Below are 18,133 nucleotides of genomic sequence, written 5' to 3'. Positions count from 1 at the left end.
TTAATATACTGTATTTTGTATAGGATGAGTCCCAATATCTTTCAGCTTAGTAAACTTGTCATTTTGCCATCAAGTCTAATATTTTTTAAAAAATTCTTTTTGTATTATTCTTCCTAGTTTCAATCTTTATACTGAATATTTCCTAGTGTACAAAGAATGTGAGTAAAAAAAAAATCCTTATAGCTTTCAGTTTCTACAAATGGGCAAAAATATGTGTTGTTAACTCTGGAACAGTGGATACAATACATCTCTGGTGCCATATGTCATATAATGATATCATTTTCTGACACTTCAGGAAATGCATGTTTTTCTTCTGTCACTATCATTTTCTTATTAGAAACTGGGGAAGTGCCCATATTTGAGTGTTAAATTCTTTTTCCCCTCAGCCACTAGTTACACTTATTCCCTTATTAGACCAGCTATATGCAGTTTCCATTATTTTTCATTCTTTTTTCCAAAACATTCCTGTTTTTTCCCAACCTTGGGGAAATCTGTGGCTTTATTTTCTCTTTTCTGAGAATAAATTCCCTATTAGAAGACAAAATATAGGTTCCATAATTAATATAACTATGAGAGATTGTGATGAAAATTTAGAAAAATAACATTTCTGTTTCTTGGCATGGCACAATGGTGTTTGTGATTCATTATATTACAGAGGTTAGGGACTTGTTTAATTTCTGTGAGAATCATAATTGCTGTCATAATAATACTCTTTGCAACATGCAGAGATGGTATTTAGCCAGTTCTGACAGATTCTGGAGAACCGGTTGCGTACATTTTGAGTAGTTTGGAGAACCGGCAAATAGGCTTGCCCCACCCCTGCTGCCTCCCAGCTTATCTTCTTTTGTTACCCTGAACAGGAGAATGAAGCTGGAAAGCAGGTTAGTAGGGTGGGGAGGGTATGGGGATTTTCCAGTAACTTTCCCCCGCCATGCCCACCAAGCCATGCCCACAGAACCAGTAGTAAAAAATTTTGAATCCCACCACTGGTAACATGGTATTTCATATCCCTAAGCTAAAAAGCTAGGACTGGTTTGATGTTGAGAGGTAGTTTTTTTTAAATATATTTTTGGAAGAATCTAATTTACTGGGTGCATTTCTGAAAAAAGCACTAAGTTTCAGTCATTCTTATTTTCTAAAAAGTTTTGACCCACTGGTGTATTTGGAAATAAATATGAGGCCAGAATCGGAGTCAAATTGAGGTGTTATCGTTTCCTACCTTTTAAATTGTCTCTCTAGCTATTTATCATAGGTAGAGTTTGGAGAAGCTCAAGTGATGGTGTATCAACAGACATAATGCTCTCTGTATATTGCTTATTTTGCTAGGCCATTGCTGTACTAAATTATGGGATTCCATGTGATACAAAGATAAAGGACATAAAATATTATGAACTAATAAATTATATGAGTTAGTGTGATTTCCTTAGTTGAAAAATATCTAAAGACCACAGCCTGACTTCTTCAAAATACATAACCCGATTTTAATGTAGATTAGCTTGCTGGGTGCTGTTTTTGGTTTAGACTGTAATGATATTATCTAAATATACTGTGTATTCATCCAGACATTTTACTTTCACATAATATTATATAAAATTATAAAAACAATCAAAACATGATAAGGTACATATGTGGTTAGAAGCATAATAAATAAATAAGAAAAAGAAAAATATATAAATCCTTTATAAAGAAGAGGAAAACAGGAGGTGGAAGAGCTACTATCTGGTATTCTGGGTGTAACCCATCACCATCATCTTGAATATGAAGAAGAGTCAGTACCATGGATTAATAAGTGGCCTAAAAGGAATGTTATCCTTTCTACTACATTTCTTGAATTTTTTTAAAAAATGAAGTCAATAAACCTGCATTCAGCTTACCGGTAGATAACATTTTGTACTATATTGGTAGGAAAAATCAAAGTTTTATAATGGCCATGACCAAATCCCGCTGACTGGTTAGGCCAAGGGGAACCTACCTAATTATGAGATTAAGGGGGGGGGGGTCTTAATAATTTTATTAGATGAATATAATAAAACTAATAATATATAGAAGAAGAAGTGCGAGAACCTATGGGCAGGGGTCAAAAAAGGAATCTCTATACAGCCACATATGAAGTCCAACCTACCCTTGATTTGTGTTAACCTGTATATGGTGCCAAAATAGTGCTAACCAGTAGTTGAGTAGATTCCTATGTATAGGCCTGAGTAAGAATATATCAGTTTAATTGGAGTTCCCATGTGGTCCTGATCTTTTGTGTCTGGCATTAGATCACTCTTAAGCAAAACCATTGTTTTCAGTTTGGGGGTGTTTCCTACATACTGCTATTTTTGGGACATTAATTTCAGCATCCAAGGTAACAGAGAAATGATGATAATATGCATGGAAAGAAAGAATCCGGAAGGGATCTCAAACTGTATATCTGTTGATTTCTCAGAATTTAAATGTGCTTTGGAAGAAATGTGCTGTATGTCCGAAAAATTATTTCTGGGGCAGTGTGCTCATTTTGCAACTCAAGTGAGTTCTTCATTTTTCCTTAAAGTGGAATTTTTATTATGGCAAACACACACTTTTTCATAGCTAGATTCAGTATGCTTATGGATTGCAAGCTTTGTGTGACCTTGTGTCTTGTGAGATGTCAAAATCTCAATCCATGATTTACTATAGCAGGATATTAGGTTAAATGTCAGCAAATCAAAAACATACTAAAATAGCAGCAATTAGTAAAGGAAAAGATCTATTATTATCCTCTAATCTACACAAGAATAAAGTTTATCCTCCCTTCTGCTTTTAATTTTGGAACACAAAGAAATTCTTTAAAAGTATAGATACTACTGAGTAATGGTAAATTCTTTTTCTAAAAATAAATATGTTATACAGACCTCTAGTGGCCAAATCCTGTATTTGTTGAGAAGTACATTTTGAACCAAATGAAACCATTTCATTCTGTGAATATAACTTTCTTTTTCTACTGAAATCATCTTCAGGGAACAAATATAGAAGAATCTAGTCGAAAATAGCTTTATTTTTTCAACTGTCTCTAGCCATGGTTCCAGCAGATATTTTTACACAAAGCAATCAAAATTGCATTTATTTGAAGGTGTCGGAAGCTTCATTTTTTCACACTTGCACAAAGGTTTTTAAATAGTCATCTTTGTCCCTCTAACACACACAAAGCCTTTCAGAAGCACCCCATGATGGTTAGTGACAAAAATGAAACAGTCTTGCTTCCCCTGAGAGTTTAAGTTACCTACATTTAAGCTATTTTGCTTCGTGGACTCTTAGAATTATGCTTTCTTAACACAGATCTTCCAATATTTTTATGCTAATATAATGGAGGAAAAAAGGATAAATGATATTGCTTTTCTACAATGTTGTGGTTCAGTAATTAGCAATTTGGTAAAAGCTATTTTTTTTCAAAGGACACTACAAGAGCAAAGTTAGAATCTTGAAGGGGGGTGACATCAACTTTTGCCCGAAAAATGATATCTTTTCCTCACTCAAATGCACCTGCTATTTGCCTTGAGAGAACAGTTTCCATAGAAGTCAAATGAAGCTTGCCCTACCTTCTTGTATGAAAGTCCACATGGGAACCAAAATGAATTAGAACAGGTAAAAGAAGGTAATGCCGTATCACACCCATTTCTCACCATTGAGGACCCAATTCTTTGTGGATCTCCCACAATTAGGGGAGATGCCATCATGTCAGCTCAATTAAAGTAGACCAGATTAGGAAAGCAAATTAATGAATGCTACTAATTATATTACAAGGTTACAGCAGAGGTGGATTCCTCCCGGTTCGGACTGGTTTGGCTGAACCAGTAGTGGTTTGGCGACCTATGTCGCTGGAACCGGCAGTGACCCAGGCCTGCCACATCCCTGAACTGGTTTTCTGGGTGGCGCCATAGGCACCACCATCTTGTTTTTTGATTCTGCACATGCGCAGAACAATGTTTATTCACTGCGCACATGCGCATGGTGTGCAGAGAGCTCCCACGAGCGAACCAACAGTAGTGACTGCCGGAACCCACCCCTGGCTTACAGTAACAGAATCTTGCAAGTCTGAATGCCCTCCTCCCTTTATCTTCTAGTGAACTAGGAAGGGCAATGCCGAGGTACTTTCTCCATCCCCATTCCTGCTTTATCTTATTTATCTTGGCTGTGGCTCTTTCTCTAGTTTCTCAAGGCTACATGGGAACCCACCCACCACCCCCAAAAAAAAGATTCAGCTGCTTTAAAGAGTTGCAGATGGGCACTACATACATAGGAGCACTTTTAAAATCAGATTCAGAAATGCTGCAAATGCCTGGAATACATCCCTATTCCTTTTATAAACACTTTCACGGAGTTTCACGAATGGTTTCATAACTAGTTTGATCACCAGAGAAAAGAGGAAACGTAGAAAGAGGCAGTGAGATAATTTGCTCACATTAATACAATCTCAGACATGATCGGGTAAGTCCCCCACCCAGTCTAGTTGGGCTTCAAATACAGAATTGTCTCTTCAAGTTCAGCAAGGCCTCATTGATACCTACCACTGATGTCATCATTAGTGGTGTTTAATCTGCCCTGCAGTTTCCTGGTGGGTTTTTATGTCTAGTATTTCATCTATGTATGTTGCCTCAGATATTTTAAGGCAGAGAGGAAATCAAGGTATGAATGATTTCCTGTGGATAAAAGAAGCAGCAGTTAGCATTTCTAAATGTGAAAATAAAATGAGTTGAATTATTCTCAAAGCCAAAAATTAGGTCTTGTGTTTACTTTTTATCCCAATTACTCTTAATCCCTCTCATAGGATGCTTTCTTTTACAGAGATGAAGCACTGAAATGAAGATAGTTCAAATCAGCCAGCACATGAATTCAATAAGGATGATATTAAGAGAAACTACTCTTAGGAGTTACATTAAACTGGGGCAATGTAGGGTTACGGTTATTACTTAAAGTGAAAACTTCTAAGTATGGGTATAATAAATTATATTGCTCCAAACTAATACTGAGCCAAATTAACTGCAGAGCCATCGTATACTCTGAAAGTAATGAATGGACTTAACTCCATCATAATTTAAATTTTGATCCCATATGTGATGTGATAAAGGAACAGGAAACTATTCATGTTCTGTTTCGCTATTTGTTATTCACCTTTCTTTCACAAATAATGCTGGCCAATCATAAATTACTCTAGCTAACTAGAACTGAAATTTAACACAAAGCCATTAAGGTGAATCCAATTTTCTCTCCTGATGACATGGATAAACCCAAGCAGCTATGAATTAATTGCAAAATTGAACAGCTTTATAATCTCAACCAAATTGTGCAAGAACTTGCTGAAAAGAAAGTGATGAATGCCCTTTTTATCTCCAGTTTTATTTTGCTTAAAGTTATATTCCCAGATGTTTTCTATTCTCCTTAAAGAAATAGTAGAAGAAGAGTATAAATCATACATAAGAATTATTTTATGCCAAAAATATAAGGCTATAATTTTATTCCATTTGCACAAGAGCAAATATTTAGAGATTTGGCAATGAAATAGTCCTTCAGATAAGATGTTCAGGTGACCTTTTTACAGAGCTATCCACTTACTGTCAAGAAGGCCCTTGTTGGAAAGAAAATGCTGAAAAATTATTTTTCCTTGAAATCTAGCTTACAATCCTTGTTTACGTGATTGCTGTTAATGAAGTTGTCACAGGAAGCTGCAGCCACCAGTATCTCATCTTGTTTTTCATTTCAGTAAAAGTGCTGTTTACCTTGTAGAGAGGCCCAGCATCCTTCTCTGTTATCTCAGGCAGTTTAATTAGAAGGTATGATCATCCAACGTAGGAAATGAGCATAGTGCTAAATAATAGTTGGTGGAACAGTATGAAGCAACAGCACATTCTCATCAGAGACTTATTATAATCATCGCAATTAAAAAAGAAAATAAAAGGTCAGCCAGGACAGCTATATACAACAGGGATTAGCAGCTCTCCATATAATTTGATGAAAGTCTGAGCCTTCAGTGATCATCACATTTGATGCCCCTTGAATGAGGGCTATTGACAAAGACTACGTTTACCTCTCAGTGTTAGGGAGGTCAGGCCACAATCTAGCACTGTTGCCAAGCTTCCCACTGGCATTTATGGAAAAAAATCTACCACAATAACTCATGCAAGTTACAATAGTACAGAAACAACAATTTGGTAGCTATAGTTTTGACGTTTGTCACAATATTTACCCAGCTTAAAAAGTAGACATTCCATGAGAACTGTATTTTATCCGAGCAAGATATGGGGAGCTTCTTTATACTGGCTTACCTCAGAAGCCATACATGTGGTTTATTTGGTTTGGTTCAGTAGCAAACTATGATTTGCAAACTATGATTTCTGGCTCATGTGTGATATTCAGACCACAATGGCTTGTTCAATGAACTATGTTTAAAACATAGTGTTACTTAAGCATAGTATGAATTCAAACTGATTCATACTATTGGCTTCTCAAACTCTGTTGTCCCTCAATTTCAGACAGGGGTTCTTCTTTCTCTCCCTGGTGATACAGAGAGCCTTTTTATAGACGCCTGTGTCTTACACAAGTGCTTGTCAATTTAGCAACTCCAACTCCCCAAAATTCCCAACCAGAATATAAAGAAACACCGTCTTATTTCACTAAGCTATTGATCAGCAATCTTCTAGGAAGATATCAAAGGTATGTGTAACATTGATGATTTTCTGTAGTGAAAATGCAGAAGAGTATTGTTAGTTTTGAGGAGCTTAGTAACATTTTGATTCCTCCTTCAGATTAAGAAAAATCATTTGAGGTAGCCTGCTTGGATTTTTATGAATAAACAAGATGGGGTGATATTCATGTAGCTTCAAAGTTTTTTCACTGAAAGTCTTAGACTTTAAATTCTCATCCCAGATTTATTGCCAGCCAGTAACTGTCAGGTCTTGTGATCTCCAGACCTCTGGATGGCAGGGCCGTGAAATTAGCCAAGTTTTAATAAAAACCTTGAGGTGATTGTTGTTGGGAGCTTCTGCACAGACCCAAGTTAGAAACTGGGGACTGTGGAAACTGGCTGCCCTTGGAGAATCTCTGGTATGATTAAGGAGCTTCTGGCGGCTTGTAAGAGATTTAGATATCATCTTGCTTGGTATGTTTGCTTTATATGTTTTGTTTTTTAATCCTGTTTGCCTGAGCAAACAATAAAACTTAAAGCTTCTTTTATTCATTTGTATACTTATTGTCTCTGGATCCAAAAGAAGCAATTACCTGGGCATCTGATTACTGCCCTGATGTTGACAAAACACTGAGCTGGAAGCATTGCAAAGAATTTCTCCATGCGTTCACTTCGATGCAAATGAAGACTACTCACAGTCAAGAATGCTACTTTGTCAAGCATTCATGTATCACTGTTTGAGTATACAGAGGGAGATAATGACAAACATCATCCTACTAGAATTTACAGTATTAATAATTTCTGGCACTCTTGATTTCAATAAACACAATTGTTCTTTTCATTTTCTAATGTACTGTTTTATTTCAAGGGAAGAATGGAAGAAGGAAGGAAGGAAGGAAGGAAGGAAGGAAGGAAGGAAGGAAGGAAGGAAGGAGGATTTGAATAATTCCTATCTCTTTTTTTTTTAAATGAAATCTGTTTGTTACAGGCAATCAGCAAAATGGCAGCATAATATGAACTCTGATCAAAGAAGGCACAAATAAACTAAGAGTCCTTTCTTAATTTCTTTAGGTTAATTAAATATTCATCTTTGCAAGGTTTTTCACGTTGAATTCCTGATAATAATTAATCACATTGTGATTTACCAAACAGAGGGATTTTTAAAGTATTATATATGGGTTAAAAGAAAAAGGTCAAGGCCACAATGTATTATTTGCATTTTTATAGTAAGTAAAAATCAAAAGAAGGTAACACATTTTCACAATGCGTGTTCTAATGAAAATAGAACCTCAACTGATTGCTTTACTTGAGCCAGGTTTAATCCCAATTGTATTTTGATTAGCTAAAATCAATGCTGTTAAATAATTTGCCACCGCAAGTGACATTCTAAATAGAGCAAAGAATTATTTATAATAATGTGAAATTCTTTACTTTTAAACACATTTCATACATTATTTAGGGTTTTTAAAACATTTTTTCCTGATTGGTACTAGGCAAATTAAATGGATCTTAAGTAGATATTGCTGTTTTTAAGGTGGAAACCCTGTAATTTTAATTATTTTTAGCAAGGAAAAGGAATAACTTAGTGCGAAACAAAAGTATTTTCAGAGATGTCATGTGCCATCCTATCTCCTTTAGTTGACATCTTGATATTCCAGTTTAGCGAGAATGTATATTGATTAATTCTTACTCTTTGTACAGTACTTGTTTTTCTATTTTCTATACTAGTGCTATTGCTGTGAATTTTAGAGCAACACATTTCTTTCAAAATATTAGAAGTTCCCTATTGTTACAAAAATCCAATTTGGATTTAGCAATGGTTCCTGCATGCAGCTTAGGAACTGGGCTGTTGTATCTGAAAGATATGAAAAATGTCAAATAAACAACTGCCAAGGTTAAGGTAAGATAAGGTTGTGAATATATCTCACTGTTACCTTATCATGAGAAAATTATACAGGTGTTACTTTTTAGGAGTCCGTGATGTCAAATGAAAATTCTTAAACAACAAACAGTAGCAATCAGTATAAATTATTGAGAGCAGCTTGATGTTTTGCACATATTGTGAATCACAACTGACTGTCATAGGAGTGGTGTTCTACAAGTGTTAGGAGTTGTAGTGAAAAATATTTTGAAGAACATCATGTTGAGTTGAAGGGTCAGGCACTTTAGAGCTCCCTAAGAAAAGCACCTGGAAAATGTAAAATGAAAAAAAATAGTTCCCATGTTCTCTATTTAAGTAGTTTAAAATAAAGAACAAGCATATGCATGCTTTCAACTCGTTTCCTAATTAAGTTAATGAATTTATTAACTTTAAATATTTTTTGTGAATCTGTCTCAGTTTGAATGAATTCTTCATGTGAATTTTCCTCCTATGAGGTGTTGATAAATCTTAAGAGTTGCAGTCCAAGATAACAGAGAGCAATATATTGGGGAAGTCTAGCTTATGGCATGCTACATTCAAAGGATTACATTTTATTAAATGGATTTTATTTATTTCTTCTGCTTCATGTAGTGATTGACTGTTTTCAGAGTACTAGAACAAGGACAAAGAGGCAAAGTTCACTTAAAAAGAAATCAGTTTTGCAATAAAATTTATAAACAATCTTCATTCACTGCAAATATTAAATATTGTTAAACTCTCCTACACAGCTGACTACAAAACCCACAAAAAATGTATCCTTTTCACCACTACCCATTCAATCAACCCAACATTAGAAACATTGGAAATCAGCCACAGGACTAGTCCTCCACTTACTAATAATTCATAAATGCACTCTAAAACCAACCTATAGTTTCTCTACAGGGTCTTTATTATCTGCAGATTTAAAAGTATTACTGCTTGGTATTGTTAATCTGAAGTTTACAGAGTCAGAACTAAATATTGTTCATTTTTAACGTATCCAAAAGCTGACCATAAAGAACACCTTCCCGTCCACAGTTCCAGTGCTTTGTGAATTAAGAAATCACCCCCCACTTCTTTTCCTTCATATAAAGAGAAGAAAATAAGTTCCTTGTATCCACTCACAATGTCCCTATTTTGCCACTTAGTAGACCAGCTGACAGTTGGGACCAGATGGCTGCTTCCCTCTGCTAATGGCAGTGTAAAACTGCCAACCTTGATTTCCCACCCCCCTAGAAATCCAGTTAAAGATTTTTGATTAAAATCAATCAAATCACTAATTACTGGTATGCAAGATAGTGTAACTGCAGAAAATGCACAGAGTGGCTGTGGTCTCACACCCAACACATTTAATCTTGTCTCTGACAACCATTTTTGAATTCATGCAGTATTTTGAAGTCACTAGTCAATCTGTGTTTGCAAAAGTGGCTAAGCCATAAAAATCCCAACCAAGCTTAACACTAATCACTTTACACAAACATAGTCACTAGGTCCTGGATAAGTGGACACAAGCAGGAAGAATTATCTTAATATCTGCTAAATCTCTGTGATCTCAGACAATGCCTTTAGAGAGCCAATAAAATGCATATTTAATTGTGCCCTTTGTGTTAGTATTCCAAGACCAACCAGAGAAACTTACTCGGATGCTTACTAAATCCAGTCTTAATGTAACAGATACAGAACTCTAAGGTATTTGGAATCTAGCAGTTGTGCTATATTTAATTTTTGCATTGATAACAGAACACTGGACAACATCTAACTTATTTACAGTGCTGCAATATGTCCAGACTACAAGGTCACCTTTTGTTCTAGTGTGAAGCCTTTTTAAAAAAGCATTGGCTATAACTAAATTCAAAAAAATATTTACTATTACTTAGGCGACAGAGTTCAATCTAAGGCTAAAACCCTATATACTCATTAATCTGATATACCAACAAACAGATGAATGGGAAGAAACCATAAAATGCAATGTAATATTAAGCAAAAGTGTTGCTTCAGGGATATCGCTGGGCATACTCAGACAGCTGGTTTAATATGGTCTTTGCCCAATGACAGCTTATATGCCAAAAGAGACAAAACTACTGGATAAAGTATCTAACCATCAAAGAGACCTGATATGTTATAGCAGTTTAAAGATCTAATAAAATGATTCGAATATATTCAAGTCAGAGAGCAAAAATAATACTAAATGGGGAAGCAACAGATGATTTCAGCATAACCAAAGGGGTAAGACAGGGATGCCCGCTATCCCCCCTGTTATTTATCCTCTCATTAGAGACATTGATATCACAAATCAGGCAAAGTAAGGACATAAAGGGACTGAAAATTAAAACACAGGAATATAAAGTGCAGGCCTTTGCAGATGATCTTGCATTTATCATAGAGCCGTGATGGCGAACCTATGGCATGCGTGCCACAAGTGGCACGCGGAGCCATTTGTCAGGGCACGCGAGGCGCTGCCCTGTTAGCTGGCCAGCGCGCGCAGCTGAGTTCACCTTTTTAAAAGCTATTTTTCACCTTCCCCAGGCGCCAGAGGCTTTATAGGAGCCTGGGGAGGGCGAAAAGAGCCTTCCCCCCCCCTGGAGGCTTCAGGGACCGTCCCTGAAGCCTTTGGAACGCTTAAAACCACTCTCCGAGCAAACCGGAAGTGACTTCCGGGTTGCTCGGAGGGTTGTTTTAAGCGTTCCAAAGGCTTCAGGGACCGTCTGAGTCTTCCCTGATGCCTTCGGAGCGCTTAAAACCACCCTCCGAGCAACCCGGAAGTCACTTCCGGTTTGCTCGGAGGGTGGTTTTAAGCGCTCTGAAGGCTTCAGGGAAGCCTCCGGACAGTCTCTGAATCCTCCGGAGGGCCTCCAGGGGGTCAGGGGAGGCTCTTTTCGCCCTCCCCAGGCTCCTATAAAGCCCCTGGAGCCTGGGAAGGGCAAAAAAAATGTAAAAATGGGGGGGTCGCGCGTTGTACGCGCATGCGCTGTGGGGGTCACACGTTGCATTATGGGTGCGGCACGCCCGCACTCAACCCCCCTGCGCTCCCCCCACTTGTGGCACGCGAGCCAAAAAAGGTTCGCCATCACTGTCATAGAGGAACCCCTAGAAAGTGGATTAAAACTATTACAGGATATAAACCAATTCGGTAAAGTGGCAGGGCTTAAAATAAATAAAGAGAAAACTAAAATATTAACTAAGAATTTAACCAAAAGACAAAATGAAGAACTGGAGGAGAAACTGGAAATTTCGAGGGCCAAGAAAATTAAATATTTGGGAATATGGCTATCGGCAAAATGTATTACAATAAAAGAAGATAATTACAACAAACTGCGACAGATACGTATCTTGTATCTTGTAACGACAGATCTTGTATCTTGTAACGGCAGATACAAAAAGATTTGGACAACTGGACTAAACTACAGATATCACTAATTGGCAGAATCTCAACAATCAAAATGAATATACTACCCAAATTACTCTATCTTTTTCAAACAATACCGATTAGAGAAAAAAATTTTCGAACAACTAAATAAAATGGTATCCAAATTTATTTGGTCAGGAAAAAAACCACGTATTAAATACAAACTTCTATAAGAGGCGGCTTTGGAATCCCAGATTGGGAGCTATATTACAAGGCGGCAGTCCTAACAGGGTTAAAAGACTGGATCCAATTAAAAAATAAAAGAATCCTTGTGCTAGAAGGACACGATCTCCAACTAGCTGTCACGGCTTCCTCTGGGAGGGAAAGACTAAATCCCACTCCTACTTTCAGAGACATATGGTAAGGGATGCTCTGTTTAGGGTCTGGAAAAATTTTTTTAAAAAACCCACTACCTGAAAATCCCAAGCTGGTTGTCAACCATGGAGGCAATGACATATCCATATACTATAGACCTTAGTAAAATGGTAAGATATGCAGACATCTTAGATGAAAAAGGAGAACTAAAATCAGTACAAGATCTGAAAGCACAGGGAATAAATATGGAATGGTGGCCCTACCTACAAATTAAAACAAGATTTTAAAAAGATCGGGAACAATACGGAATATATGAGACACAAGTGGAATTAGATAAAATATTACCAGGAACGGGAGGAATAATGATCACTAGATTATATAACTTTCTTTTAAAATATAAAATGGAGGAAGAGATGGTAAAGGAGACAATGATTAGCTGGGGAAGATAGAGTTAGAAAAATGGGATAAACTGTGAGAAAGAAATTATAAATTTACGACGGCAGTAGCTTACAAAGAAAATCTCTATAAAATGTTTTATAGATGGCATTTGCCTCCAGTGAGATTGGCTAAAATGTACCCAAATTTATCCCCTAATTGTTGGAGATGCAACCACAAGCCTGGAACATTCTATCACATGTGATGGACGTGCCCCATCACAAGGAAGTACTGGTGCAAAATTTGGAAGTGTTAGAAGAAATTACTGAGCAAAAAATAGAACTCAAACCAGAAACATTCTTATTAGGACTGCTGGATCATAAAATGGACAAACAATCTCAATACATAATCATACACATACTCACTGCAGCCAGGATTGCGTTCGCACAAAACTGGAAAAAAATCAATACACCTTCAGATGAAACTACAATCAGGAAAATACTCGAATGCACAGAAATGGATAAAATGACAATAGAACTAAAAGAAAGAGAAGAATCAGACTTCTATAAAGTATGGAATAAAATGTACAAGTGGCTAGAAAACAGAAGCCAAGACAGAAAATAGAGAATACAAATATATGGATATAAATAATGAATACTATTATAAGTGTTAATACTATGTTTGTTAAATCATAGGACGAGGTTATAGTGAGGGAAGGCAATGCAGAAGGGAGAATTATAAAAGCTAAGAAGGAAAGCCAATAGAGAAAGCTGTAAAATTATTGTATATTGTTATGTATGTTCTGTGTTTTGTTTTGTCTTATTGTGTTTTTTTCTTTGCTGTGTCTTCCCTATTGTTTTTAAAGATCAAAACATTTAATAAAAATTATTTATAAAAATAAATAAATAAAAATCTAATAAAATGGTGTTAAGGAGCTGTCAAGTGAGTGCTTTTAATACATTGAACTAGAAAACAAGAATAATAACCTTTTAATTTTCCTTTCTCAGGTGCTGTTGGTATCAGTTTCCCACACAGCTTCTAACAGAACTGATCACAATGATGCTAAATATGTCTGCAGAAGAGACCGATAAAAAGAACCCCATCGACTGTCCCTCTTTGGGAAGACACGGCTACATTTTTGTTATGGTTCCAACTGTTTACAGTATTATCTTTGTCGTTGGTATATTTGGAAACAGCCTGGTTGTGATTATCATCTACTTCTACATGAAGATGAAAACTGTGGCCAGTGTATTTCTGCTTAATTTAGCCCTGGCAGATCTGTGTTTCCTAGTAACTCTACCATTATGGGCAGCTACAACAGCCATGAAGTACCATTGGCCTTTTGGCAACTACTTGTGTAAGATCGCTTCAGTTGCAGCAACCTTCAATATGTATGCCAGCGTCTTTCTCTTGACGTGCCTCAGCGTAGATCGTTACTTAACAATAGTGCATCCCATGAAGGCCCGCCTTCGACGCACCATGCTTGTTGCCCGGGTAACTTGCATCATCATCTGGCTGTTGGCAGTCCTTGCCAGCTTACCTGTTGGAATTCACCGCCGTGCATATGACCTTGAAAATGAAAACATCACAGTATGTGCTTTTTGGTATGGCACACGCAGGAATTCAACCAACCACATAACCATCAACATTGGATTAGGCCTATCGAAAAATATTCTGGGCTTCTTCATTCCTTTTCTGGTCATTTTAATAAGCTACATATTAATCTGGAAAACTCTGAAAAAGGCTTACCAGTTTCAGAAGAATAACGGCAGAGGTGATGACATATTTAAGTTGATTGTTGCAATAGTTTTTTTTTTCTTTTTTTCTTGGATTCCGCATCAAATATTTACTTTTGTAGATGTGCTGATTCAGCTTGATGTGATTAAGAGCTGTGATATTGAAGATATTGTGGACACAGCTATGCCCTTCACAATCTGCTTAGCTTATTTTAACAACTGCCTGAACCCTGTCTTTTATGGCTTTTGGGGAAAGAACTTTAGAAAATACTTCCTTCAGCTACTCAAATACATCCCTCCAAATGTCAGGCATTCCAGTTTGTCAACAAAGATGACTTCACTTTCCTATCGACCCTCAGAAGACTTAATCCGCACTAGCAGAAAAAAAGGATCTCTAGTTGCCGAGTGATAGTATAGCAGTACACGTTTTGCTGTTAGTTGCTCAAAGGAACAATGCTCCTCTTCTGCAGTGTTGGACCGTCTGAAATACTTCATCCTTGTGAAAACTGGGTAGTAGCTTCATGTCATGTTATGAAGAAGAACATCTTGGACAAAGAATGCAGGCGTCATGCCTTACAGTGTCAGAGCTTGGTGGGAAATAATGTGTGGTAGAACATTTAATCCAAACATGTAGAAGAATCTCTGAAATTATCTTTCATTGCCTTATACATCGGTGTTATATAGAAGACATATTTCAGAGTCCGGAAAGGAAAGGAAAGGTGTATTTCAAGAAAGTGAAAGAACTTCCTGTGTAACTATAATCAAATCCTCCTTGTACTGCATTTCATTACATACACCCATCTTCTTCAGAGCCTGAAAAGTGCCAGAATTGAACTCATGTATATCAGTAATACCAAAAAGTTTTGAAATAAGAATAAAAGTGTAATGCAATGTAGAATGAGTACACATTTAGATAAAACATTTTTCTGTGTTCAAGTAACACTTGCTACATATATAACTAAATGTACCACGTTCCAAATATAGCACTGTTTCTAAATGTAGTTGAACAAAAACTCTTGGCAAAATATATCCGTGGAAAATGTCTGTTAACTTTCACACAATTTGAACTGCCTTTCAGAAGTACATCACTACTATTGTTTATGTAGCACAGTTCCTTTCAAATTGGGTGTTGATATAGAAAAGTTTTGATAATACAGCCTTTACTAAACTGGTATCTTCTAGATGATCCAGGTTACAACTATAATGACTACTGTACTGTCAGCTCAGTGCAATGTATCTGGAAGACACTTTATAGGTCATAACCTGAACCTTGCCCTATACTGCATTCAGAAGCAAACTGGCAACCAATACATCTTGCAGAGCAGAGATTCAACATGCATGAGTCTTGCAGTTCATATAACTACCAAGACCATCACATTTTGCACAGATTCAGTTCTAGATACTTAGATTCAAGGAAGAATGGAAGTCACAGGGCAACTTGATACACAGAAAATTTCTCACAGATATTCAAATTTGCATGTAGTAAATGTGCATTTGGAAATTCTAGGAGGTTGAACTCTATATATCTTAAAATTGCCAAGTTTGACAACCACTACAGTAGACCCAACCAAATATGGTGTGATGCCAAATAGGCACTCGTCCATCATCCCTATCAACATAGACACACGCATGTGCACCAATAAATAGACATGCTATATTAATATTCTATAATATATGAACAAGACAGTGCCATTAAAGTATACAAAAAAATGAACCAAAAAAACATTCAGAGCCTGGGTGTCAAGCTTGATCGTGTCACAGGCTGGATCATGACGTATCATGACTTTTTTTGCCTTTGCAGAGCTGGGGTAGGCATGGCCTATGCATGATGTATCCAGCCCGTGGGCCACCAATTTGACAGGTCTGGTGTAGGGCTATGTCAGCAATAAAAAGAAAGAGGTATTGTACAATATAGAACCTCTGTTAGGATCAGTAAGTATTAGAATCAGATGGATTTATTTTCTAATTGCAAACTAAGCACGTGTGCTGTCTATATTCTTTTAGCATCTATTATCAATCCCAGAGCTCTTAATCACTATATCTCTGTGTATATATTTCGGATACTTTTAAATCTGTAAAACTTATTTTGTGCAAAGAAAATCATGCAGCTATAATTTTACATTAATTAAAAATACTTTTGATCATAGTGAGGATTTATATCCAGTATTTTAATTCAGTATCAGATAATGGTCAAATAACTGCAAGCAAAGAAGGCAAGAGATTAATAGTCATAGCTACTGCTGGACTTATCTCTGTCTTTTTAACAGAACATAGGATCGATGTTTCTAAGGCTATGTAAAACTTGCTATCTTAGTCTTCAGGTGGTCTGTCCTGCATTATCAAACAGTCAAAGGATATGGATTACTTGTTTAACATTGCTTTAATAGTATATTACAACTTTCCTTTATGAAAAATATATATTCTGATAACACCTGCTTTGAAGATAGTAGAACAGGGGTGTCAAACTCACGTCGTCACGCTGGCGTCATGTGATGTAGTGATACTTTTTTCCCCTTCACTAAATCGTGGCCAGCGTGTGACACATCCGGCCCATGGGCTGGGAGTTTGACAGCCCTGTAGTAGAAGGATCCTTTATTAACATTTCTGTGGGTGCAAGACATTTAATTAAAACATTACCTTAAGACTTTTAATTAAAACATTGTGTTCCTTCACCTGTTATGTTACTAACTCTTCACTATTGGTGATGTTGACTGGAGCTGTTAAGAGTGTAATTTAACAACATATTTCATAAAAAGATGCATTATAAGTCATTAAGGGACAAGTAGAAAAGGAGAGTTGTGTTGTCAAAAGCATTCTCTTGCATAAAGACTCTCTAAAAACGAAGGACTCAAATTAAATAAAGAACAAGGTAGAATAGTATGTCCAGATGTTCTGCTGGAAAGTCTGAAGGAAAGTAGGATGCATGCGTGCATCGATGAAATAGAACTATTTTCTATTTCTATTTTCATAAGCTGACACAAAATTTTATTAAAGTCTTCGATCACATGGCAAAAGGTACCCAACTTCAAATGTAAGTGCAGTTTTGTCCTTTATAATTCCAACTGAATATCTGCATTTGTTTCTTAAAGAACCAGCATAAAATTATGCATTTACTTTTATTGTCATCTTCATTTCAAACTATCATCTTGAAAACAGATCACTTTGCTCTCTGTTTAAAAAGAACACCTATACATCAACTAACACAGGAATACTTTTTATCTGCAATTATTGCCACATCTATTAAAACACTTTTTTTCTGCTGGCAGAATCATTTTTAAATGTTGGCTTGCTGAATTTGTAAATGAAATCATATTTATTTCTATTTATTAATAACAGTACTTTATTCTATTCATTTCTTCCCATCATGGATGTAAAGCGCTTTCTTCAGAATTTAGTATAAAATATAAACATCCACAGAATGGATTAACTTGCAAAAAGGTAGCAATCAGTTGGTGGTACAGAAAACATGCAAAAAGAAATGTATTTTTTATGATATTTTATTAGTAATTCCACAATAGTATATATTTGGAAACACTGATGTTAGAAGTATGTTGAAAGTACAGTATTTATGAATTATCAATGGATTTAAATTTTTAAGAGTTTCACCCTTGCACATACAAAAATATTCACTGTATCTGAAATTTAATTTCATGTTTGATTAACATCAAAAGCAAACAAATTGTTAATGTTTGTAGTTTCCTTTGTTGGCTCAGTATGTTCACAAGCATAGCAGAAACAGTCATGTGTATAACATAGAT

The 18,133-nt window shown here is 36.2% G+C and overlaps 1 protein-coding gene across 1 annotated transcript in view; it reads left to right on the top strand.

Annotated features, from left to right (window-relative positions):
- The window catches only part of AGTR1 (angiotensin II receptor type 1), a 44,676-nt gene extending 26,544 nt beyond the window's left edge, over nucleotides 1–18,132 (top strand). Inside the window, exon 2 of the mRNA XM_081953492.1 lies at nucleotides 13,647–18,132. Coding sequence (XP_081809618.1) covers nucleotides 13,696–14,784 — 1,089 coding nt within the window. The 5' untranslated portion in view covers nucleotides 13,647–13,695 and the 3' untranslated portion in view covers nucleotides 14,785–18,132. The remainder of the gene's footprint in view (nucleotides 1–13,646) is intronic.
- Nucleotide 18,133: the final 1 nt, after the last annotated feature.

The sequence above is a fragment of the Natrix helvetica genome (assembly GCF_964273705.1).
Source record: "Natrix helvetica genome assembly, chromosome: 5".
NCBI classification, from domain to species: Eukaryota; Metazoa; Chordata; class Lepidosauria; order Squamata; family Natricidae; genus Natrix; species Natrix helvetica.
This window is presented reverse-complemented; position numbering and strand designations above follow the sequence as displayed.